At 39.1% G+C, this 26,150-nt stretch overlaps 1 protein-coding gene across 1 annotated transcript in view; it reads right to left on the bottom strand.

Moving 5' to 3' along the window:
- Positions 1–1,582: 1,582 nt before the first annotated feature.
- Positions 1,583–26,150, bottom strand: part of LOC135363236 (rho GTPase-activating protein 20-like) — a 26,034-nt gene continuing 1,466 nt past the window's right edge. Inside the window, exons 2-10 of the mRNA XM_064583875.1 lie at positions 20,908–21,057; positions 18,397–18,438; positions 17,675–17,759; positions 13,498–13,575; positions 11,209–11,275; positions 8,495–8,683; positions 5,037–5,212; positions 3,491–3,652; positions 1,583–1,750 (exon numbers count right to left, since the gene is read on the bottom strand). Of these exons, the coding sequence (XP_064439945.1) occupies positions 1,637–1,750; positions 3,491–3,652; positions 5,037–5,212; positions 8,495–8,683; positions 11,209–11,275; positions 13,498–13,575; positions 17,675–17,759; positions 18,397–18,438; positions 20,908–21,011 (1,017 nt within the window). The 5' untranslated portion in view covers positions 21,012–21,057 and the 3' untranslated portion in view covers positions 1,583–1,636. The remainder of the gene's footprint in view (positions 1,751–3,490; positions 3,653–5,036; positions 5,213–8,494; positions 8,684–11,208; positions 11,276–13,497; positions 13,576–17,674; positions 17,760–18,396; positions 18,439–20,907; positions 21,058–26,150) is intronic.

The following is a 26,150-nucleotide window of genomic DNA, read 5'->3' as shown; positions in this document are numbered from 1 at the left end:
TACATATCAAAATATAAATAAAACAAGGATAATTTTCAAAGTAGCCTACCTTATTAAAGTTTACTTATTTTATGTTTTTAAATTTTGTTTCCAGTTTTACTGAGCTGTAACTGATGTATAACATCTTATGAAACTTTATATAAAGTATGAACAAAAACTTAAGAAAACCATTTCTTAAATGAAGAAGTATCTTAAAGTTGGGAAGCAGAGATTTTGGTGGGGTTGTGAGGGAAAACCCACACAGCTGGAGAGAAAATGTATCTGTCTGTCTAACTTCAGTCCCTTCTCACGCATTGCTTTGCCTCATGCTGGCTCTCTCTGTGTGAGCTTGGGGAAGACCTGTCATCTTATTAGGATATTCTGGAATCTCTTGCTAGTTTCCATATGACGTAGCAGAGGTGAAATAGTAGCTGAGTACTTTTCTAGATGAGCCACAATTGGCAGAGGAAGGCCAATGTGTTTGGAGCCATGGGGGCTCATATTGCCCAAGCCACCCAGGATGTGCCAGTGATGACCGGAGGAGCTGGCTGTTGTCGCCATTGTGTAGTGAGGAAACCATGGCTTTGCCCAAGGTTACGACTCCCTCAGGGATTAGGCTGAGAGTTGAACCTTGACTGGTGAAGCTCCAAAGCCCAGGTTCTTTCCTATCGTATCACACGACTCTTCTCTCTCTCGTTTAGTCAGTCTAGTGTTTAGTCTCCTGGAGGGTGAAGAAGTGACTCGACTGCTCCGAGTTTCCCGTTTAACGACACCCCTTCCCAGACCCCGCCAGAGTAGCCTAAAGAACTCTGCCACTCCACAGGGGCCTAACGAAAATGTGCACTTCACAAGGTTCCATCCGTCAGAGTTACTACTGCACATGTCCGGTTCAAAGTAGGGTTTCTACCCCTTGGGGGACAAAAATGAGAGCTCTCATTACCTTTTTTATCAAGTTGTCTTCCAATTCCAAGGTGCCGGAATCAGGTGGGTAAAGAACGCTTGGGGCTATACAAACGGATAAATTATAAGCTGTCATCTGATTGGATGAGGAATGTTGCTCAATGTTGTATAGCACTCCAAAAAGGTATCGCAAGAGAACAATATTTGCTCTTGGCAGCTGGGCTAAAAGCCTAAGGTCAGAAAAACACACTTTAAATTAGGTAAATGATTCCACTTAAGAGGTTGGAAAAACAGAGACAGGGAAAAGGATACATCCTTGTATATCTAGCACACAACCCCTCTCTAGCAGAGTTCCAGGCATGAATGTAGACAAAATTGTTGCACTGAATTTAGTTCCTGAGCCAGATAAACACTTCTCTGGTTAGTTAAATGTTTGACAGACTTTTAAGGTCATAGCCCTGGCAGTTGATGCTCTTGCATGTGTCTTGAACCAGGGAATTTCGTCTACAAGGTTCATGGATCCAGAAGGTGTCAAACGGCCAAGGAGTCCACATTAATAAGATCAGGAGAAGAACAATAATAGCCCTAAAGCGTGCCTCTATTCTGAAGCTGACCCCCATGGCTTTGAAGAATTGAAACTCTTTGACATTCGTCATGATTATAGTGGCCAAAGCTGCAAAACGTAAGCCAATGTTTTCCTAATAGTATGTTGGGTGTATTTTGGAGATGTGACCAGAGTAGAGTAATTATTGCATCGTTACCTCCGCGCTGCAGTCATCTTCTCCTCTTCGTTCCCTTGATCAATAACACCGAGCCATTTGTCATAGAGATCAGACAAAAATATACATCCTGGGATATTTCTTAGGAAATACTTGTGGAGATAAAAATAAATATGTATATATATTACAGAAAATATGTATTGGAAATATTACAGAGAAAATATGTAGTTAAAAAATTCAGTTCAGCCCCCACTTCCTTCACAGATACCCAAACTGGGACCCACACGGAGCTTGGCTCTGACTCTCCATTGACTTGCACACGCAGCATCAAGTGCTTGGATATTCTCCCCCTAAATCTTAGAGGCATTAAAGCAGAGCTTAGGCTGTGGTAGAAATGAAGATAAAGCTCCCTTCTATCATCTAGAACTTATTTTCTTTGTGTGCTTTTTTTGCAAAGTACCACAAACTGACAGGGTCTGGCTATAGACCATCCTAAATCCTATTAGCTTCTTGGACAGAAATACGCTTACCCATGTTGCTTGTTTTAGACACAGTGCTAGCTCTTAACTCTAGCAAGAAAAGGCCTGAAACAATCGAAACAGAAACAGGTGGGCTCTTGCACACATATTAGGAAAGAACTAGGTCTTCTCACTCGGGGTATGTGTGCTCCCTGGAAGAAAGCTACTCGCACAATTGCTTCATTCTTCCTTTTCTTAACTGTCTAAAAGTCGAGAGTCTAATAGTAGACTCACTGAGGTCCTGAGGATAGATTCATTTCTAGATTAGGTCCATTCCCAGTTTTTTGACATGATATTATCAAGGCCAAAGTTGCAGAGTCTGTTTCTCCACCAAGATCCATCAACTTCAGGAAGAGAAAACTTTAAAAATGTCTAAGCACTATGCCCACATGTGCATACCCTCTTCCTAGTCGGTGCTTATAACACCGAATCAGGAAGGAACCTCCTAACTCTTTTTTTTTTTAATGATTTTTTTTTTAAAGATTTTATTTATTTATTTATTTAAAAGAGAGAGAGAGAGAAACAGCATGAGAGGGGATAGGGTCAGAGGGAGAATCAGGCTCCCTGCTGAGCCGGGAGCCCGATGTGGGACTCGATCCCAGGACTCCGGGATCATGACCTGAGCCGAAGGCAGTCGCTTAACCAACTGAGCCACCCAGGCACCCGGAACCTCCTAACTCTTGCTAGAAAATCGATTCCATGTGCTCACCTTACAGAGGGCAACACTCATCTTGCTACGTAATGTATCAGCATTCTTCTCCTGTCTCCTGATGCCTATATGTATATTACTACTGGATATCACTATGACCGCAGTGTAGGAGTGGTTACCTAAGTCATTTCTGGACTTTGCTATTGATCACATCTTCGAACATTAACGGGGGACAAGGGAAGACCAAATGTGACTGAGATTCTAAGACTGTAGTCATTACTACGTTAACATAGGGTTGTTCAGAGCTGTTCATAAGTGCCAAGGTGGATGGATTAAATTCTTTCCCTGTTCTATTTCTTTTGGAAACTTTGCCTTCACTAGGAGGGTGGTGAGAATGTTTGCATGGGTAAACAGTGTGTATGTGTCAGTGCGTATTTTGAAATTTATTATCATGACTAGTAGTCATTTCAGTATTAGTATTTTGCATGGCGACTTCAGGAGTGAAGGCAGGGTAGGCGGTGTGTGGTGAAAACAGAAAGAATTTCTAACATATGGGGCTTTTAACTCCTAAAGTAGCTTCCTTAAATTTTGATTTTGTCAAGCGTTTTTCAGCTTGTCAGGTTCTTAATCTATTATGCCCATTATGGTTCTTGAGCAGTCATGATGAAAGACACCAATCATAGCTTCAGTTACTCGTGTGTGGATAATGCTAGAACCTTCCCTACCTTTAAGACGGATGCGACCACATGAACAGATTCGCTGTACAGGTCCACTTTGACCCCAGAATTTAGTTTCTCCTTTAGGACCCTGGTTGATTTTATATTGGGTGATTTGCTGAAGATGCATTCTGTGAGGGACCCTTTTTGATTAATAAGGGAAAGCATATCCTGTAGGAAGAAAAGAAAATTATATCGCATCTCATACCCCAAACGCAGAGCTCAAGCTTGCCTCCGTTTTGAAAGAGGAGGGGAATGCAATGGTACACTGTTTTTGAGCTGAAAGGACTAAAGTCAATTTAGATTGTTTTTTTTTTCAGTGTCTCTCTATATACTTTCTACCCATATATCCATTTTACAGTCATACACTGAAACATTTTAAACACTTCTTTTAAGCAGATTTTCCTTTCCATTGAGTTTCCACTCTTAAATCAAAATTCTCTGCTTCAAGGCCTTTGCACAATCACCGTCCGTTTCCTACTTTACCATTCTTTTCTCATTATTGCCTTACATAGATGCTCTCCGCCAAGTATGGAAGTCTATTTAGGAAATACACATTTCCCATTTGTTTATTTCTCTTTAAGTGAGTGTATACTCCATTCCTACTTGTTCTATTTCTTTCCCTCTTTTAAAGTCAGGCTCAGAAACTCTCTTCCCCTTCTCTGATTACCCTCCCTTCTCATGAGTCTTTCATTGTCTTTTGCTGTATCTTCATGTCCTCTCCCTGCTGTGTAGAATCTTAATAAGGGCTGGACTCAGGGAATAAAATGGATCTGAAGTCTATTATGCTACTTATCTATTGTGTGAGCTGGGGCACATACATCCTGTACTGAGGCTTTTCCGATTCGTTTAAGAAGTGTGGAGGATGATAATCCTAGCTACCCTCTAAATTTGCTGTGATGCAAGGACCTGGGGTAGTAGCTAGCAGGTAACATGCTAGCTAAGATGATACATTTCTTCATAGCTAGCAGAACGTTCCCTACATCCCGTACAGTGCTTGCAGAGACACCGAATACTCAGTCAATGTCCACACTGACAATTCACTACAGCAGTTTGAGATAACACAGGCCAAACTCTGTGGCTTTCATTTGACATATTCTGTTAGGATTAACAGATTCCTATTTGCCAGAGGATGAGTCTATGCTCGTGTCAGATGTTTACAGTTGTTAGACTGAGTAGACTCTGCTGAAGGAGACTTGAGACTCATGTGAGTTCAGGAAGGCAATGAGGGGAGAGTGTGAAGATGAGGTGGACTCTCAGAGACTCACATACACAGAGTCCATTTTGACTGATCTGAACAAGCCTCCGCATGTCTTTGTGGAAACAAGACCCAAGTGGAATGGAGAATGTCTTTTCCTGTTGTATTTGCCTCATGACTCTGCAGGACCGAAATCAGATTCTATTCTTTGAAATAACAGTAACAGAGCTTCTCAGCCAAAGCCAGGGGCTGTCTAATGACTTCTCCATTTGGGAATAGATTTGGATGAGGACACGTGGCCTCTCAGAGTGTCCCCTCCTCAGAAGGGCTATAGAAGACCAAAAGGAGATGACCTACCAGGATTGGGAAGGGCAAGTTGTCTTTATTACACACATCCATGAGGGAAACTCCAAAGAGCTGTCCTGGCTTTGAAGAAGGTGGGGTTGTGCACTGGCTGTCCTGGCTAGTGCTGGAGCCCAGACAACAGGCCCAGTCTCTGAAAAAACCGCTTTTAACTGTCTTCTGCCTGTAATCTAAGGAAGAAGTGAGATTAGTAGTAGTAGTTGTTGTTTTATTTGCTTAACCTTCTTTTTTTTTTTTTCTAAAGATTTTATTTATTTTTTGATAGAGAGCCAGTGAGAGATGGAACACAAGCAGGGGGAGCGGGAGAGGGAAAAGTAGGCTTCCCACCCAGCATGGAGCCTAATGCAGGGCTCAATCCCAGGACACGGGGATCATGACCTGAGCCCAAGGGAGACGCTTAACAACTGAGCCACCCAGCCATCCCGCTTAACCTTATTTTCACCATTCCCATTCTACGGTACATTCACTGCAATGGCTAGAAGAGGGAAACTGAGGCATTTTTTGTGTAGAATTTTCCATGTTTTGAAATTGGCCAATAGCATTCTTATGGTGTTAACAGTTGTTCCCCAGATCCTGCAAACTGATGGTTAAACCTAGAGACTTGATCAGACTTAGTGTCAATGCTTTCAATCCCATCTACTGCCCGTTGTGCTTTATCACGAGGCACTTCACTTGTTGTTTGTTTCCTATTGGTAAGTATGATTAGTGGATTCATCCAGTGTCAGATCTGATTTTAAAAGCTCAAAAGATCTGGTATTCAAATCAAGCTGAGTTTGTTAATCATCTGCTTTCACAGTGAGTCTCCTTCCAGTCTTAAGTTTCCTCTTTGGCTTTCTGAGTGCTCAACTTTTTTTTTTTTTTTTAATTTTATTTATTTATTTGGCAGAGAGAGACAACGAGAGAGGGAACACAAGCAGGGGGGGATTGGGAGAGGGAGAAGCAGACTCCCACTGAGCAGGGAGCCTGATGCAGGGCTAGATCCCAGGACCCTGGGATCATGACCTGAGCTGAAGGCAGACGCTTAACGACTGAGCCACCCAGGTGCCCCTGAGTGCTCATCTTTCTATGATCAAAAGGATCTGCCTCTCATGACATGATCCGCCTGACCCCACTTCTCAGGTGGCCTCTGGTGTCTCTGCTCTGGGCCATCCCCAAGGATGACTCCCTGCATTCAGGGTTCTTGGGAAATAGTCATTACATGCTGGCTATGTGGTAAGATTCCAGGTGACTGTGTTTTCTTGTGATACCCCACCAAGCTACCCAGAGATGACTTTTTTTTTTGTAAATTATGTTTGATATTTACGGAAAAGAGTCTAATCCACAATGAATTGCACCCAATTCCTCACACATACTCAAACATACATGTATATACACCATACCAGTACAAGGCTTGAAAGAAAACATACAAAAAGAAAAACAATGAGAGATTATGAATGCCTGATTTATCCCCAATTTCCAGAGATGATTTTGAATTACCCAACATTCCCTATCAAAGGAATGCAGAAGAAGAGCTTTACAAAGAAAAGGTGATCTGCAGTGAAAAGCTGAGTTGAAAGTTTCTACTGCTCAGCTATGAATGTTTTCCTTATAAGATACCTTAACATTTGCTTATAAAATCTGCTTAAATAACTGAATTCTTTAAAAGTCCACAGAAGAGCCAAGCTGTAGAAGGATAAACAAATGAGCAACATTTCACCAAACACCCATAAACACCTGTCCACTGGGCTTTTCTGGGATGTAGTGAGTGCATCACCGTATCCACTCACGTGGGTGGCAACACTCATGGCACTTGACCAGAGAGACCAGGATCTAAGAACCAGAAGCATCCTGGTTCTGCCACCTAGTTAGATTACTCAAAAATTCTTAAGCTTTGGTTTGCTTAACTTTAACATAAATGCTGCTGCCTACAACTCGTTGAACTAAATGTAATGTACTACTCAGCACAAGGCATGGCTCGTGGCAGCCTTGATAAAAGTAATTTCCTTGCTCAGAAGGCCTCAGGCAGTCTAGACATCAGTCTCTTCCCCCTCCAAAGCAGACATCACTCCCATTCTCTATTTGATTTTGCAACCTCTAGAAGGTAGGCAATCATGAAGGATGGCTACCACTTTACTTAACTAAGGCTCTTTCTTCCTGCTCTGAAATTGATACCGCTACCATTTTAAAAGGAGAGAAGAAAGAAAGCAAACACATTCTTAAATCCAGGAGGAGATTCCTGTACATCAAAATGTATGCATTTGCTGAAGATACGTGTTAATATGTAAGTTGAGTTGTTGTATGCAACCTGGGTTCCCTACTCTTCCCCTAGTTTTATTATTTCTAAAACTACCCAAATATATTCCATTCTTCAGCTTTAATAAGAAGAATGCTCTTAAGAAGAATGTTGTATCCCTTGGTACAAAGCTATATATCTAGCTACTCTATGAGTATACAGAAAATAAGTACACATTGAGTCCTATACTTTCTCCAAGGTATTTTCAGGCTTAGCTGGATGTTTCATAATGTACATTATTTGCTGTTAGAGGTCATGTTGCCTCTATTACTAATAAAAATATATGCTATAGCCATGAAAAATATAGGAATGATTAAACAAGCTAACTTTATGGAAACCTATTCTTTCTTAAACAGTCCTGGCAAGATTTGGGTTAATGTTTCCTAATGCTTGAATTAGGGTATGAATATTAAAAAATAAAATTTTTGAAACTTTGTGCTTATAGAATCACAATCATAACAATAAAATACTTTCTATTTTGGCCCAATACTTCTCAGATGAATAACACATTTTCATCAGAGAAAAAAATATCAATGGGAGAATACTGGAATGGTAGGGAAAAAAATAGCAAGAAGGAAGATGAAAAAGCCCTGACCATAAACATTCAGTCTAGCTCCAGCCTTGACCTGTGTCTGAAGCAGACATGGAAAGTGGGGGCAGAATTGAGACTTGAATTCTAACTGTAAGCCCAAGGCCACTTCAGCCTAAGCCCAGAATAAATCCAATTCAGTTCCATAACTCTTTACTCCACTGGAGTTCTTCCATTCCAGGTGCGTCTAAGCCATGCAGTCATTTGATTCCATCCTGTGATGGCCTGAGATACTAGATAAAACCCTGGAATAGGGAAGACCTGTTTCCAGGCCACAAACAGCTTGTGCTCTAAGAAGACACACAGATGTGTACTCACATAATTATATGTAGAAAGTGTTCTGGGGATACAGAGAAAGGAGCTAACAGTCTATCTAGGAGAATTAAAACAAGCACACAACCTTCCTCGAAGTGAGTTGGGTCCTAAGACCTTTGGGTTTCTCTAAGCTCGATTCTGTGCAGTTTTGGGGTTCTTGCCTCTACTGTTCCTCCCCACCCCCCACAGAGAGAGTGAGCTCTGTGTCCTCAATTTGTGGGCAAGAGTGGAGACATGAGCCAAGAGAAGACACCTGAAGAAAGGGAAGGGGCTCACCTCTCCCTTGCTCATTCTGCGCCGGGTGCCTGGGCTTCAGGATGAACCGGCCTTGCATCTCTGCGAACCCCTGCTCCAGAAGGAGGGACTCCTGGAGGGTGGAAGGAGAGATGGAGTCCTCTGGTGTCTGCGGCAGCAGTGTGGTAGATGGAAGATGGCTCATTTTAATTCCATAGGGATGTTTATGTCCTATATGGAAAAAATATAGATTCAGGCTGATGGTGATGGCTCTGATCAAATCCCCCTTCCCATGAGTGTATGCATCACACTGGTATATGCTGCTATTCTCCTGGGGCTTCTGGCACTCACTCTGTGCCTCCTGAGTGAGCATCATATTCGCTCTTGTTGGAGACACCCTGCAGAAAGCAGGTGCCCAAGGAAAAGATTTTAAAAAGAGAAAAAAAATGTAAAGCATGTTACTTTACTTGGAATACAAAGATTCATCAGTGCATTGCACAATGCTGACTTTCGCTGTGTTTCCATCTGAGAATATTTAAGGCCTTCTAGTTTCTGCCTTGACACTAACGAGATCTGCACATCTTAGGCAAATTACTTGACCCCTCTGAGCCTTACATTCATCCTTTGAAATGCTTGCCCTCACACAAACTTATAAGGATCAGAGTAAATATATTAATATGCATTGGTGGGTAATATTTTTTAAATAATTGAACATATATATTAAGAATTGCTATTCTCTCTCACATAATGTCAGTTGAGCAGATTTTTTTTTCATTTCCTTTTGTCAATTTCTAGAGGCAGAGCTACTCAAGGGCAGTGGGATGGGTTGCCTTTATGCTTTATACTTCCCTCCCACTGCTGCCCTTCCTCCAAGGGGAGTCCTGCCAGGTGATGATCAGAGGGAAGGCTGAACAGTGTTGGGAACCCAGAAGCAAAGTGCAAAACGATGTTTACAGAGTGGAAAACTGCACCCAGAGTCAGTGAGAGTTGCCTGCCAAGTGATTTGTTTTGTTCTTGTATGCTTTAAATTGTTTCCTCTCTATAGAATTCTCAAAGACCCTGTGCTATAGGATATGGATCTCATTTTTTAAGAACAGAATGGAAGTTCTCTTTCTGTCATTTCTGATTTATTATTGAATGTAACTTGGGGAGCTTTTGCTGTTCCTTCTCATCTGTCATAGATGCAGTGTCATTGATGTGTTCACAAGAATCACAGTGACTTCCCTCTTTTAAGGAAAAAGAAGCTTCTACGACAGCAATACAACCAAATCACAAAGATAACCAGGAGATAATCCGCAATTGAGAATTGAGAGCATTGGTAAAAAATGCATTTTGAATGCTGCCAATGGATCATCATGAATGACAGGCTCTCCGGATTCCTTAGAGCTGCCTTGGTGTGTGAAGCTGCTCAAAGTCTAAAAAGTTATCATCTATATTGTTTTACCTAAATTAATGCACTTTATTAAAATAAATATATTTAAGTATTTGACTTTTTTCCTTTTTGTGGTTGGCCGACTTTTACAGAGATGTCAATATTAATATGAAACATGAAATGGTGGGGGGGATTTTTTTCCTCAGCTATGCCCTTGGTGACTCTCTGTATTCTAAGACTGGGAATATACATTTCGTAGAAAGAAATTGGTTATTTAGATTTCTAGATCACTTGAAAATATTCTTTAGATAACTTGAAAAAGAGTAATAGCCTCACGGGATTATTTTCTTTTTAAGATTTTATTTATTTATTTGTCAGAGAGAGAGAGAGAGCACAAGCAGGGGGAGCGGCAGGCCAAGGGAGAAGCAGCTCCCCACTGAGCAAGGAGCCCAGGACCCTGGGATCATGACCTGAGCCAAAGGCAGACACTTAACTGAGCCACCCAGGCATCCCGCCTCACAGGATTATTAAAAAGATTTTGAAAAACGCATGTAAGAAGGAATGCTCTAAGATTTCTAGCAGAAATCATTGTCACCATTACCATACATTACTATACTTCAAGGTCTGCTACAGATCCTCTCTTTTTTCTCTTGTTTTTTAATCCTTCTATTTTTGGTAAGCACTGAACAATTTTGCTAATCCAAAGATTTTTTTTTAGAGGACTTGTGCTAATAACTATTTTAGGAGAGGTGTAATCTGTTTATCAATAACCTTAAGAACAGTGATGGAAAAAGCCTGAGAAACAACAAAGTGCAGGTAGTTTAGTCAGTGAAGACTTGAGGAGTTTAAATGTGATTATCTCATTCTCTTTATGATGCTGAGAAAACTTCTGGGCACAGAGCAGGTGTTAAATACATACCTATACCTGGATTCAGAGACATGATTGGATTTTAGCGGATTCTCACAAAATAGAGGCTATTTAGTTGTTAGGAACTGGAATTCAAGACTGGAATATGAAAAATAAATGTATGGGAAAAAAAAATTCCAATTCTATGCTTTCATACCTAAGTGAGTAAATAAGTAAGTAAACAATAAACAAAAAAATTTTTAAGACAGCTCCGTTTGTCAGGTAAAATGAAGTAGAAACGAAAAATTTACATTTCTCTCCCTAACTAGACCTTAAGCTGATGAATGAAGAGATGTCCTCAGTGCCTGGGAACAAGTAAGCACCTGGTAATTCTTTAATAAACGTGAGAGTGAATATTGCATGTGATTTTCACTTTTAAGGGTATTTAAGCTGAAGACAGAACAACCATTACTTTGAGATGTAGAGTTACAATTTTGAACCTAATCAATCCCATCTTAGATTTTCCCTGACACTTACCAGTGAGTGGGTGTGGGGACGCTTCCTTGCCAGCACTCACCCACAGCTGGTAGTCTTTCTCAGAGCCCTTGGAAACAAAAAGAACTATGCATCATAACAAATCTTTCACAGTACTTGAAGAACACATTTCCTTTGCATTTCTCTGTTTCCAGAAAGAAAGAATTGGGGCCAGTATAAATGCCATTTGGTCCATGGAGGTAGCTACAGTACTTGTTAACTTGTTCCCTCATAGCCTCCAGTGGACCGTCCCAGGTTCTTGTCATTTTTGATAAAGGCCAGGAAACCACAGTACAATCAGCCCCTCACGGTGTGGGTGGCCCATGGCCTAAGAAATCACAGTTGTGCCCCTTCGCTAAGGAGGAAACTTCTAATCTCAGAGTCCTGCCTTCCGCTGTCTCTAGATTCCTTGGATAATGCTGGCTTTTGCCGCCAAATGTCCCTGCCCTGACATGCATATTGTCCAGAGAGCCATATACCCTGCTATGACTATTCCTGAGCAAAGTAACTTGAAAGGCATCAATAGTTCCGCAGCCCTGGGCAAAAGGAGACAAACGCCCAAGAGGCCTTGAGGAGTTAGTGGACTGAAGTCAGCCACTGGCTTTGGTGCAGGCAAGCCCCACTTCAGGGAGAGAAAGAACAAGGACTCTAACCTAGACAACATATCAGATGCAGAAAACAATTACTCCCAGCAGAATTACCGCCCAGTAAACCTGGAAGTCCTACTTGAAACAAACACATCTAAATTATAAAGATCGCTGAACTATTTTAGAGAGTCTTCCAGGAGACTAAAGCAAAAAATGTTTGACATGGAGTTGTTGGTGATAGGTACTATGCTTGACCTGGACTCCTGATTAAAAATCATGGTCTTGCCCTTATGAAGAAAGGTCATAGGTATGGACACAGACACACACACAGACACACGCAGACACACAGACACACACACATAGCTAAATCTGCTCAAAATTGTATTGCAAATAACTCGTGAGAGCTAGTAAGGTAGGGTAGGGTTTGGAAATGCTATGCTGGAATCCCTTAAATCAGGCATACATAAAGCCAAATAACCCCAATTCTTCATTAAAACAGAAATTCTTTGTGTGGTGAGATTGATCACTTTATGCAAAGGAAAATCACAAACATGAAATAAAATGAGCTTCATCATTAATCAATCTCCTCAACTTCATCCCTAAAACCACTCACTCTCTGTCTAAGACTTAATTCCTATTTAGGGTATATATATCATACAGGTTAGAAATCAATGTAGATATGTGCTTTACTCAGTACATATAAATTCAATTTTATTTCAGATATATTATTAAATTTTGTTTGTACAGAAATCATTGATTTCTTATGCTAAATTCCAGTTGCCCTGAATTTTTAAGGGGCTTTATTATACCATTGGGTCAGACAGAATTTAAGTAAGAATCTTGTAATTATGTCATGTCATAATAGCAAGACATTTTTGCATTTATAGAGGATTTTATATAAGAAGCTGTGCTTTACAAGTGCTCCCTTCAGTTCTGTCCATCTGACTATCACTCTCCCTCTCTTTTCCCTTAGAAAACCTCATCCTCAAATATGTCCATGTCTTTCATCAAAAAAAAAAAAAAAATCCAGCAACTCACACCAGCGCCATCAAAACATAAAGGAACAGGCCGTTAAAACCAAAACAAGATGAAAGTGATATGTACGCAACTGCCCCCAGATCATGGTCTTATTCAGAACTTGTCCTCTTTACCAGTTCATAAGGGGTGTGAGCCGCCTCATCCCAAGGAACTGCATCAAGAGGAGGTAGCTTCTAGCCATGTGGTCTTTATGTCAAAATGTACAACAAAACATATAATTTAGGATTCATCTAACTGGGATTGAGTCCTTGGGTGATGACCAGGGTAAACAGGGATGGGGAGGAATCAGGAATGAAGACACAGAAAGAAGAGTCCAATAGAGGAGGAAATATTTAGAAACTTAGAAATATTTTATTGTCTGTGTATAAAATATATACAATAAACTGCATGTTGTTATTAGCACTCTAAAATTATAGCCCAATTTTATGCTATGATTTTGAATTCGCAGAAAATTTAAAATGGGAAGACAAGAAGAGCACCCATGTATAGGCTAATAATATAGCTTTGCTGCCTTCAATTTCTAAATCTGGGGGACAAAATATGACTATGATATGTATAATAATCAGCTGTCTTATAACGGGAGGTACACAACACACACACACACACACACAAATCTCAAAAGTCAAAGATGGTTTTTAAATTAAAAATAGTTTGCAAGGGTACTTACAGTTATTCCTAGCATTGGTAGTGACATGTTGATAATGTCATTCACTGTGTCTGAATTTGTTACTGTTACAGTTACAGACTGTAAAAAAGAAATGAGAAAAATTGCTATAAATTTTTAAAAATTTAAAGCAGGTGACCAAATAATTATTGTCAAATTATTATCCATACTCTAAAGGCAAAGCTTGTTTTCAGTTAATGACAAAGTAAAGCATATGTAGAGCACACACCCTTGATTATATTTTCATTTCTTTACATAACATGAAGCTAGTAGGAAACATTTCAGTGAAACATATATTTCCCTTCAAGGATTTGTGGCTTACAAAATATAGCAGCTTAAGCAAGAAAGAGAAAAACAGAATTCCACGAGGGGACATGAACTGACCCTCAGCTCCATAAGGCTATTCCCAAAATAGAGAGGGGAGATAGTTTAAAAAGGAGGAGCTAGATACTTTTCTCTCTTCGCAATTACATACTCAGTTTCAGCAAAATCAGAATAAGAACCGTCTGTGACAGACATTTAAAAAAAAAAAAACTATTTAGTCAATACTTTCTTTGTGTCATCATGGTTACTAAGATTTCCATTGTTGAAATCTGTTGAGACAAATAAAACCAATGAGTCTAGGAAATGAGACTGAAAATGTTAGAAGTTTATATTCCATTCGCAACTCTGACAGTGAGTAGTTACTTATAATATCTCTCTATCACACCTTATATTGAGAAACTGCTCCATACAACAAGGAAAACAGTTATTGAAAATTATCTGAAAGGGATGGATAGGAATCTGAGATGATATCGATAAAAGTACCCGAATTCCAAAAGACATTTTAAAAGAGGACAATATGTAACCAACCACGCATACACTTTTTATAACATTATTAGGCAATGAGGCCTGTGTTCTTTGAGAAACAGTGCATGAAGAAGACAAGCAACAGAAGTGGACACTCACAGTCCTTAAAAATATTAAAAACAAAGTTAAAAGAAACTTGTTCTTTCATTGTATTTTTCTTCTTATGAATTGAAATGCAATTGCTTGATATGACAGATGGCCCAAAAGTTGCTTGATAATCGAACTTGTATAAACAAAAGTGTTCATTGATTTCAAACTACTTGAGCTTTAAGGATTATAAAAAAAAGTGTTCAGAACCTAGCAGTAGGACTCAGAGCACCCAAACTCAAGGATATCCTATGTTAAATTGTCTAGGAGGGGCTTCCTATGTTAAATTGTCTAGAGGATTCAAGACTGGGTCTTAGCTTGAAATTTAGTTAGAAGTAATGGCTCTGCTATTTTTTTTAAGATGTCTGAAAGCCTTTCAGTACAACTTAAAAAGTTTCCCACAAATTTTTTTTTTTTTTTAAGATTTTTGTTTATTTATTTGTCAGAGAGAGAGCACAAGCAGGGGGAGCCACAGGCAGAGAAGACAGAGGGAGAAGCAGGCTCCCCTTTGAGCAGGGAGCCTGATGCAAGACTCCATCCCAGGACCCTGGGATCATAACCTGAGTCGAAGGCAGATGCATAACTGACTGAGCCACCCAGGCATCCCTCCCATGAAATCTTTTTAAAGAAAAAAAAATCTCTTTTGAAATACTAATAATCACTTTTTAATTTATCTGGTCTGCAAGATAATGGTTTTCATGGTATAAGGAACATACTATGTTCAAAATAGTAATTCCAGAGATGTATGTATATTTTCCTGCATGTTGTAGGTTCTCCAAAACAGATAAATTCCAGTAGATAGAGCTCTCTGTAAACAAATGACTTCAGAAAAATAAGCTGCTTTTTGAAATAATTTAAAAGAAAAAGAAATGTTACTTTTTTTTATATGAGTCAAAGTGTTACTTAATATATGAAGAACAAGGAATATGTGATCAATTCTCAAGAGCTGAAGCCAACCCTGAGATGATCTAGATGTTCAGACTGTTAGCCAAAAACAGCTATTACAATAATGCTCAATGATACAAATGAAAATATGCTCACAATAAACGAAAGAGGCATCTTAGCATAGAAACTAAAAATATTTAAAAACAGAAATTTTTTATCTGAAAAATATCTTAAAGAAAAAATTTACTGACTAGGCTACATTGCATAATGGAGATGACAAAAAGAAGTCAGTGATTTGAAAATAGATAATAGAAATTATCCTGTCTGAAGAAGAAAAGGGGAAAAAAAGATTGAAAAAATTAAGAGTCTGAGGGATCTATGAACAATATGAAAGGGTCTAATATACATATAACTGGACTCTCAGGAGGAGAGGAGAGAGAAAATGGGGAAGAAAATATTTGAGGTAATCATGATCAAAATTTCCCAAATTTGGTGAAATTAAATTTATAAATTCAAGAAGTTCAGAATATGCCAAATAGGACAGATTCAAAGAAAACCATGCTTTGATACTTCATAGCCACACTGCTAAAAACCAAAAATAAAGAGAAACTCTTGAAAGCAGCTAGAGAAAAATGACAAATCACCTACAGGGGATTAACGTTTGATTGATCACAGACTACTCATCAGAAAGCACAAAGACAAAAAGACAGTGGAACATCTTTAAAGAGCTGAAAGGAAAAAGTTTGCGAACAAAATTCTACATCCCTCAAAATATCCTTCAAGAGTGAGTGTGAAATAAAGCCATATTCAGATAAGAGAAATTAAGAAAATCTGTTTGCACCAGGTCTGCACAAGAAATGCTAAGGATCATCTCTCTAGGATGAAATGAAAACAGTGTTAGAGGGAAACTTGGATGTTCAGGAACAAGTGAAGAACATTAGAAATGCTTATTTTGTGTAAATTATACATAAATAAAGTTGATTTTTAAAGATTTCAAGGTAATTTTCCATGGAAAATTCTGAGTGTAACCCACTGCCACAGCTGAAATCAAAGCAGGCAGAGACAAGAGTGTGCTCTGCTGCTAGAGAACCCTCTGGCCTTATCTCCTTCATGCAATGCATCTACCTGGTGCTTAGAAACCAATCAAAATATTTGCATGGCTTTTGCTTTGGCCAGGAATAACTACCCCTTTTTCCACCTTCAAATACTATTTTGTGTGACCTAGAGCTACTGTAAAGTATAACAGGAAAAAAAAAATGTCACTTAAAGATACCCAAAGTATCTTGTTCATCATTGCAAATGTCTTGGCTACTGCACTACAATTTCAGAAATCAAATTTTATACCAAGAATGGGCAACTGGTTTGATTTTTTTTCCCCCAACAGCCAAAAGAAAATGAGATAGAAATATGCTGATCCCTTAAAAGTGTCATCCCTCTGAGCTCAATTCAACCCTGATATTCCTTGGATCAAAAGACCTTTCAAAACCCCTCTGCAGTTGATATAACTACTAAGTGAAATACCTGACCCTTGAGTAGATCCTGTACTGGAAAGGAGACATTATTGAGGTCAACTGACAAAATGGGAACATGGAAGGCAGAGTAAAGTATTACACCGATGTTAAATTTACTAAAGGTGATAACTGTGTGATGGTGATATAAGAGGATATCTTTATTCTTGGGAAATACCTAGGTTTAAGGATAAAGGGCCATGGCATTTGTATGACCCTCAAAAATAAGTATAACATACACATAATAGGGACAGAGAAAGAAAATAAATGATAAAGCAAGTGGAGTAAAATGTTACTAATAGCTGAATCTAGGTAAAGGGTGCATGGGGTGTTTTTTGTTTTATTTTTATACCTACAACTTTTCTGTGAGTTTACAGTTATACCAAATAAAGCGTCAATGGGGGGAGGGTGGAGAACTGTGGAAACAATCCAAACCATTCTGTACATAAGTAGTAACCATTGGGAAAAAATGTTTACTTCTAGTAGGAAATACCTGCATGTGAAAATCACCTTATTACAAGCCAGTGTTGTTGCTATTAGAAAGAACCAGGGAAATATTATGGATATTTAACATGCAATATTCTTTTCATGCTTAAGTACTGTGGCATGGATTCCTCTCACTTCATATTACCTAGGATTCACTCTTTATGTATACAAAGACACGTGTAGACAGGAAAATACATTTTCCCACATGGTACTTTTCTAAATACTCTCTCTCTTCTTATCTCTTGCTCTCTCCTTCCTACCTCCCCATCTCTCCCTCCCTCCCTCTCTCTATCTCCATCTCCATCTCTTTCATTCTATCTGAATCAGGAACATGGAATTTAATTTTTGGTCTTAAAAACACTTACACAGGCACAGTTCTTGATGTCCTCAGTGAAGATTCTGAGAGGAATGCTTTTGGGCTGGTCCTTCTCTTTGGCCAGATTGATGTACCTAATCAAATTCAATAATAACCCCAAATAGAGTAGGATGAATTAGCTATTAGCTTACTTTCAAATTGATCTATGTGGCTAAAATTTTCAACATACTCTGTTATTTTTAAATGCATGTAAATAAACTCAGCAACATCAAATTATGGGTTGGAAGAAAACATGCAAAACTATTTCAGGAAAGTAAGACATGACTCAGAAAACAACAGGTTGCTCTTGTCATGTAAGATGTGAGTAGCGGATCCAGTCATCAAAGCTTTCCTGCCTAGACTGGAGGGCCCAGCACCTTCAAGGGTAGGAATGAGAAGGTGCTTTGAGCATCACTCAGGAGAGTAAATTGCACTTAAGAAAATTTAATATGTATCTTTTGAGAATAATGTTAGCTCCAATCATTAGGTCTGAGAGAAGGGGAAGATGAGAGTGATAACCAGAATTTCATCAAAAATAAGCAATATGTGCATGTAAATAAGAGCAGATTATTTGCAGTAGCAGCCAGGGTACATCTAAATAAGAAATTATTTGAGGATAGTCTAACAATTTCTACTAAGTAGGGGAAGCATAGTGTGTGGGGGCACTGCTTTGAAGAGATTTATTCTTTTCTCATGGGTTAAAGATGTATAATATGTATAGTGACAAGATACCTTTGAAGGAAAGAATGCCATTTTTCCTTTTGTTCCGAAGAACTGCAATTTAAAAAAAATGGGAAGAAAAAATTAAGATACATACAATACTTATACTAGCAAAATAAGATCACCATTCCAGAAAAAAAATAGCAGCAGCCAGTTGTTAAGGATGTGGATGCATGTGTTAATATCATACTGTCCTCATAGTTGCGCTTTGGAGGGACCCCACTCTTTTATGAGCGTATTAAAGCAATGGGAAGTAGATCCTAAAGTGGGAGAAAAGTTGGTTTTGAATCTGAACACTTAATTGTAACTATGTGATGCAAGCTATGTGATCATGGGCACTTTGCTTCACTGCGCTGATCTTCAGTTTCCAGAACTGGAAAAGGGTTAATTATACCCCGAGTGTTCCTGCAGCTGCAAGTGCTATTCAGATATAAAGAACATTATTATTCAAATTAAATCATACTTAAGGAATTTGGCATTTGGATGGAACTATCTTGGCCCAGAAACAAGAATAGCTTTTTAGGAAGAAACACCTGTAATATTTTTATTTCTTTATACACATAGCAGATTGGAATGTGTTAAATTAGTTTCTAGAAAACATTCTTCGTTACTGTGATCCTCTGAGCAAGATCGATCCAGCTAGTGCTAAACTACTAAAGGTTAGTCTTTTCTCAACTAAAGTTTTCACAGCATTTAGTACCCAAAGTTGCGAATGTTTTAAGCCTCATGCATACATGGCCTTACCACTTACTAGCGTTTTTTTACCGTGGTAAACTACACAAAATAAAATTGACCATTAGTGACCTTTAGTACATTCACAGTTTTGTGCAACTACCGTGACTGTTTAGTTCTGGAACATTTTTTCACCCAAAAGCAAACCTGTGTCCACGAAGCAGTCACTCTTCCTTCCTTCCTGTTTCTAGCTCCTGTACCATATTTTGTGTATTTGTTGATAAACACGTGGGTTGTTTCTACTTTTGTTTGTTTGTTTGTTTTTTGGCTATTGTCGACAATGCTGCTATGAACGTTTGTGTATCAATTTTTGTGTGGACCTACGTTTCTCTTGGGTATCTATCTGGGGGTGGCATTGCTGGGTCGTATAGTAATTCTGTTTGACTTACTGAGGAACCATCAAACTGTCCACAGTGGCTGCCACATTTTATACTCCTCCCAGCAACACTGCTCCCCAACCCCTCCATCGCTGTTTCAGGATTTGTCCCATCTGGAAAATGGAACGCCCACTTAGCGTCCCAGCCTGCCTATGCGCATGGACACAGCTTCTAGTTAGCCATGCTGATCTGCAGAACAGTAATAACCACAAATAGCAAAAGCACTAGGTGCCAGGAATTGTTATAAATGCCTTCTATATGTTTACACAGCTTTTTAACTAATATAACATGTATAAGCCTGGCTTCCACATTTTCCTGCTTGTTAGGGAAAAAAAGTCTCTTGGAAACTCCCCTGTCAAAGACTTTATACATTCCCAATTGAAACTGTTTCCTTCCATTTGCAACATGGAGAAGACAGGAAGCAAGAGGAACTGAGAATCTTTACAGAAATGCGTCGTGGAAAAGAAGACATGCGGAGAGCATATAAATACATATTTCTTCCCAATAAGCTTTGAAAATTTCTCCTTAAGTCAACGCTGCATTATAGGGCTTAATAAATTAACAACTTGTAAACATTTTCGTTGTCTTCCCTTTGTGATGACGTGGGACATTTTGGTGGAGTGGGGTGAGGAGAAGAAAGAAGGGTGTTAAGTGCATGTGATGAACACTCATTGTGCAAAACAAGAATGAGACTTGGGGTGTGGTTGTTTCAAACAGCAGATGTAAGTGTTGCACCACCCCTGTAAACTCAGGAGTGTCTGCTCAGGATGTCCGGGGTAGAGAGTCACATTCCCCATCCTCGTGTCAGCCTAAGAATGTGTCTTGCACAACTAACCTCTACTCAATGCAATCATACTTTTGTTTTAGATGGTCACCTCTCTAGAGACACCAACTAAGATAATCAGTACACAGCAATTCAGGCAACCTCATATTCAATGACATGATTAATTTATTTGTATAATTCCATACTATTTTTAAAGGAATGACCTTGGGAGTATAAGAGCAATTTTTCAAATTTAATTGGACTCTTTAATAGTACTTGCTCAAGAAAAATATGCCAGTGATTTAGAAACACACATACCCCCTGGGAATTAGGGGGCAGGATATTGGAGAGGGGTTCTAGAACCTCACTCTCTTGATTCTCCTTCCATATGCCTAAAACACCCAATTCCTCAAGTGGCTCCTAGAGCCCATGGGAAAAACCACTGATCAAAACCAAAAGAAATTACTCCAATAGTTCCCACTCTATGTTATCTACTTGCTCCCATTTGTACATACCTTTTGGGGGGAAGTACAAGGCAAATGAGTGTCATTATGGGAAGTCAAAAAGGGAGTCACTGGCTTGACATATAATCAGATTAAAATGTTTTTCTTTTTATCCCATGTAAATACAAGACCAAACGGTCGGTCTTACCCGAAGGTGGCCACAAAGGTCACCGTGGGCCAGCCCAGGATAAAGGACCTCCCAGCACAGATGTTGGCATCCTCCACTCTGTCCATACAGTTGGCAGTCCACATGGTGTTCAGTGGTATTTTCTTTTTTATCTTAAGTTTTTTCTTATACCTAGAAAGATACCCAAACAAGACCTCTGTTAGTTTGTTTCATAAATCTTATGGGAACAGCTGTGCTCATCAGAGACCAGTTCTCACTGCTCCAGGGCACAGCATGCCTCCCTTGTCTCTATTACCCTCTGTGCCCAGCACAGCAAATGGTGACATGACCTTTACAAAGTGTGTGTTGAGCGAAGTCTGGCCCTAGGAAGGCCCTGAAAACACTTCCTCAAATGGCAGCAAGTGGCCATTTTTCTGAATGTTGAGTGTTGAGTAAAGACTATATATTCCAGAGCTTTTTAAGAAAACCATTAATTCATTTATTATTGTTAGAATTTGTTTCTTATTATATATAGTTTTATGGTTATTATTATAGTTAATTATTCATTTATGACTTGCTTACTTCAAAAAGTATTTGAGGGGCTGAACAAAGCTACCTGATACACGATTTATAAAAATAGTCATACAATTTTTTGCTTAAGAGACACAAACCAGGGGGCGTGCCTGAGTGGCTCAGGCGGTTAAGCATCCAACTCTTGGTTTCGGCTCAGGTGGTGATCTCAGGGTCTTGAGATCGAGTCCCCATGTAAGGCTCCCCTCTCAGTGGGGAGTCTGCTTCCCCTCTCCCTTTGCCCCTCCCCCCGCTCACGCTCATTCTCTCTAAAATAAATAAATACATAAATAAATCTTCAAAAAAAAGAGAGAGAGAGAGACAAACCAAGAACAAAAAATAAACTTGGATCAGAAAGATTTTTTTGGGGGGGGGGGATCAGAAAGATTTAAAAGTTATTTTCAACCTTAATTTTAAAAAAAAATACTTTCTAGCCTTTAAAGCATAGGTTATTTTCAATTTCCCTTCTTAAAATTTTATCCATATCATTTTCCCTTAGATTATGGCTAAAACTGAAAAACTGTTAGCCTACAGATTGAGCCCAATTTAAAAATCATCAATCCATCCATCAATCAATCCCAGATCAGCGGTCAGGAGGTCTTATATGTGAGTGATGGATACTTCCCATTTCTCTGAGGAGTCAGAAGGTGATCAACTTTGTCAGTGGTGAAATTGCTTTTTGACAATTTCTGCCTAATCTTCTTTGATCTCTAACATGAAAACCACCATATTGATTGATTTGGTTAATTCACAACTTTAACTCTCAGGTGGGCTTGGGATTTAAATAGTTATAAGCCCTCTGAGGGATGCTTAGGGAACTTGGACACACCACTCTGGAACTCCTTACTATTCAGAAACACATGTGGAAACACTAAACTAAAATGAGATCAAAGACACCTCATGTGCAAAAATCCCTGTGACTCCAGTGATTCATGGAACAATTAAAGCTAAGACTCTCCAATGGGTTTTATGAAATAAAAATAATTTTGCTGGACGCACACTTGAAGGATAATCTAGATTCAAAGTTTATGACACAATGAATAAAGTCATCGGATAAAATCATTATCAGATATCAGATGTCTGATTATCAGATAAAATCATTTTTCTAGATAGTAACTCCAAAGGCATTGTCAGGGTAAAAATATATGGCTAATGGGAAAGATAGACATATATCTGTTGGTTTTTAAGATTTTTTTTTTTTTCTAATGTAGGTATCTGTGTGTATACAGACACCCAAGGTACTGTGTGGGAACTTCCAAATACATTGACCTGGAAAAAGGCATTTCAGTAATTCTCTCCTTAGTTCAAGAAAGCACCAAGATTATCTACTCCAAACCAAGGAGTTATCCCAAAGCCCAGAGCATGGTTTCGACTGTCCTATCACATTTGGAGCACTTATCATATGCCAAGCACTGTTCTAAATATTTTATAAATACAAATATAAAAAATGTAATCCTCAAACAACTACACTAGGTGGTCTTTATTAGCTCCATTTTACAAATAAGGAAACTCACAGAAAGGTCAACTAAATTGCCAAAGGCAAGAGAGTTTGAACCCAGACAGCCTAACTCATGAGCCCATGTTTGTAACCACTTGGCCTCTGTGGCTGCTGACCTATCGTTCCATGAACTACCCTTCTCATGTTTCCTACCCTCACTCAGCCTCACTTCGATCCCCAGAGCCATCAGGCTTTCTCATTGGATTATCTGGGGAGTGAGAGGATAAATCTCAAGACATTATATTAACAAAGCTGGTTACTAGCTTGGAAATATTTAAAGTTTATTACAACAAAGCTTCATACTTCAGTGGATTCTTCTAGGGTCTTACTGCATTTCTTCACTCTCAATCACTGACCCAACTGGATTATCTCAGTAGAAATTAGAAAGTATTAATCTAATGTAAACTGACTTGAGGAGAAGAAAGAGGAGGAGAAAGAACTGTGGTTTTTATTTCTAAAAATAGTCCTTTATTATATTTGTATTAACATGATGGATATCACTCTTGCTTTCTGCTACCTCAACCTTTATACCAGAAGGGAAGCCCCAGTGCACTGTGGAAATTTACAGGATTCTAGGGGGATTTCCCCTGTTCTAAGATAGGGGTATCCTTTTACAGATGTTGGGAGTGGGGGTCCTGTTATATTCTGTAAGTAATTCTTTGTAATTTCACGGATAATGAGTTAATAGTCATCTTCATCTTTTGACCTAATTTAAATTCATTTTTTGTTTCATTTTATATTCTTTAATAACTACATATGAGGGATGTGATGTCTAAAGAACTAAGTTCAGTCCCTTCCTTTTTGTAAATTCTTCATGGGCCTCTACTAGTATTAATATCTTAATATTTATCAAGCAGATACTGTTCTTAAAAATAAAGTAATAATTTTCTTTGAAAAATAACTTATTTAGTATTCTAATGAATATCAAAAGTAATAAGGAAGGTTCCATCTGACCTCAATTCTTGAGAAATTTCTGAAGGCGTATGAAAAGAATCCCCAAACAATTTTCACTATTATTAACATCTTGTACGACTAGAGAAATATAATTTCTTTGTGAAGAAACAAACATTTAAATTCCTTTTATTATTACACACAAACTAAAATTCACTAATTTTGACAGAATACAGAGGTAGCAATTAGTCAACTACTTACCCAATTTGTGTTAATTTCTATAGCGTCAACCTAAAGATGAGAGTTTCCAGCTGAAGCCTGCAGGTGAGCTGAGGTAAAACAGAACCTGGGTCACCCCAACCCCTTCTTATGGCTAATTGGAAAACGTAGGCCCTAAATTCAGATGATTAATTTGAACAGATTGATTCAGGACATAACACAATCCTCCAAGAACAAGGATGACAGGGATGAAACAAGGTTGTTAATGCAGGAGCTATTTCTTTTTAGTTGTTTCCTTCTAGAAAAAAAAAATGTAAACTTGTCCAATATTCACAGTGATCATAAATATACCCAAATGTTTACTATGGGAATGTTCTCATGGTCGTTTTCTAAAAACTGGCAAAAACTTGTACGCGGCCACAGCATGAAGTGCTGCTCGTGACTGCTAGGGACAGAATTGTGTCCCCTCCCCCACTGCTCCCCACAGTCTTACCGTGAAGCCCTCTCTGCCAATATGACCATGTTTGAAGAGAGAGCTTTTAAGCGGTAACTAAGTGTAAATGGGGCCATCAGGGTAAGGGCTTAATCCAGTAGGATTGGTGCCCTTGTAAGAAGAGGGAGAGAGAGCTCTGTGTGTGTGTGTGTACATGCAGGCGCTGAGGAAACCCCACAGGGCATAGGCGAGAGGGCAGCCATCTGCACGCAGAAAGACAGCTCTCGCGGGAACCTGACCCTGATGGTGTCCCGAACTTGGACTTCCAAAAATCTGTGTTCTCTCTCTGTCAAGGGCCTTGGTTTTAGAAGCCAAATTCAAGTGCCTGAGATCACTTACATTTTCTAATATTCCAAATGGATGTAAAAAGTATATAAGATAATCTTTCAGGAGCTGAGTCTCTTAAAGAGAACATTATTAAATACATTGATGTAGATTTTGTCACATCATAAAAACCCTTGCGTAGACACAAAGACCTATCTCAAAAGCAATATGTGAAGAGGAAAAATGTTGCACTTCTTTTGTAATAGTGAACCAATCAAAATAAAAAATTCAGCTCTTAAAAGGATGCAGTTCTCTCATGGGGAAAGAACACTGCCTTTATATAAAATCTTTTCAGCAGAACACCGTAGGTTCTGTAAAACCCGCTGAGAGGTAAGCAGTATCCAGGACAATAAATGGCTCTAGTAAGAAAAGAAAGGTCTTCTCCTCTCCCTAAGTGCTATAATAATTACAAAGATGAAAACAAAGTGAAGGACAACCTGTTCCCCTTATAAATCGAATGGGAGTGGTCTGCAAGGTCCCAAGGAGCAGGAAAGGAGTTTGCTGTTTGTTAGCGTGTCTCGGGCTGAGCATGCAAGAGTAGGTGTGGCATGGTGTGGCAGGAAGAGTGTGGCCTTGGGATGAAGGCAGGCCTGGCTTGGAGTCTCTCCCACCATTTCCCTGTGGATGACAGGTCCATTCCTGAGACTTCCTCCATCCCCACTTTCATTTCTGCAGTCGGTGGATGGTAACAATACTGGCCTTGGAGGGCTGTGGGGAAATTACACGAGGAATCTGTAATGCTCCTCGTGTGGTCCCCAGCATGCATCCCACACATTTTAGTCTCCTGTACTCACCTTGGTTAAATAAAGGGAATGGTAACTAGTCTGCTTTTTTAAAAATAATGATGTGGCCCTCTATCAGGAGGAGCAGAGTGCGTCATACGGACCTCATGCCAGGACCTGGACAGTCTTTTTCTCTCTGTCCTCCTCATGACATCACCACCTCCAAGGCTACATCTGTAGGCAATATCACTCATCTCAAATATATTTTACTATTTCTGTCTTTGCCTCTGATTTTTTTTTTTTTTTTTTTTTTGGACAGCTACACTACCTTCATTTCTCAGTTCACTAAGCATTCTGACCTATTTCTTACCAGATACCAAGCAGATTGGAGTTGTTTACTCAACATAAAGGAAAGGTTGATTTCAATAATGAGAGAGAATCTAGGTGTTCATGGAATGTTGTATGAAATTCAGAAAAATAGAAATAATAGAAACAGCAGCACCACACGTAGAGTAAAAGCCTGTACTTTGAAAGAAACGGACCTAATTTCAAATGTAGACTCTACTCA

Source organism: Mirounga angustirostris, unplaced genomic scaffold (assembly GCF_029215605.1).
Source record: "Mirounga angustirostris isolate CCGP_5_RB_7025 unplaced genomic scaffold, mMirAng1.0.hap1 SCAF_69, whole genome shotgun sequence".
Classification (NCBI taxonomy): Eukaryota; Metazoa; Chordata; class Mammalia; order Carnivora; family Phocidae; genus Mirounga; species Mirounga angustirostris.
This window is presented reverse-complemented; position numbering and strand designations above follow the sequence as displayed.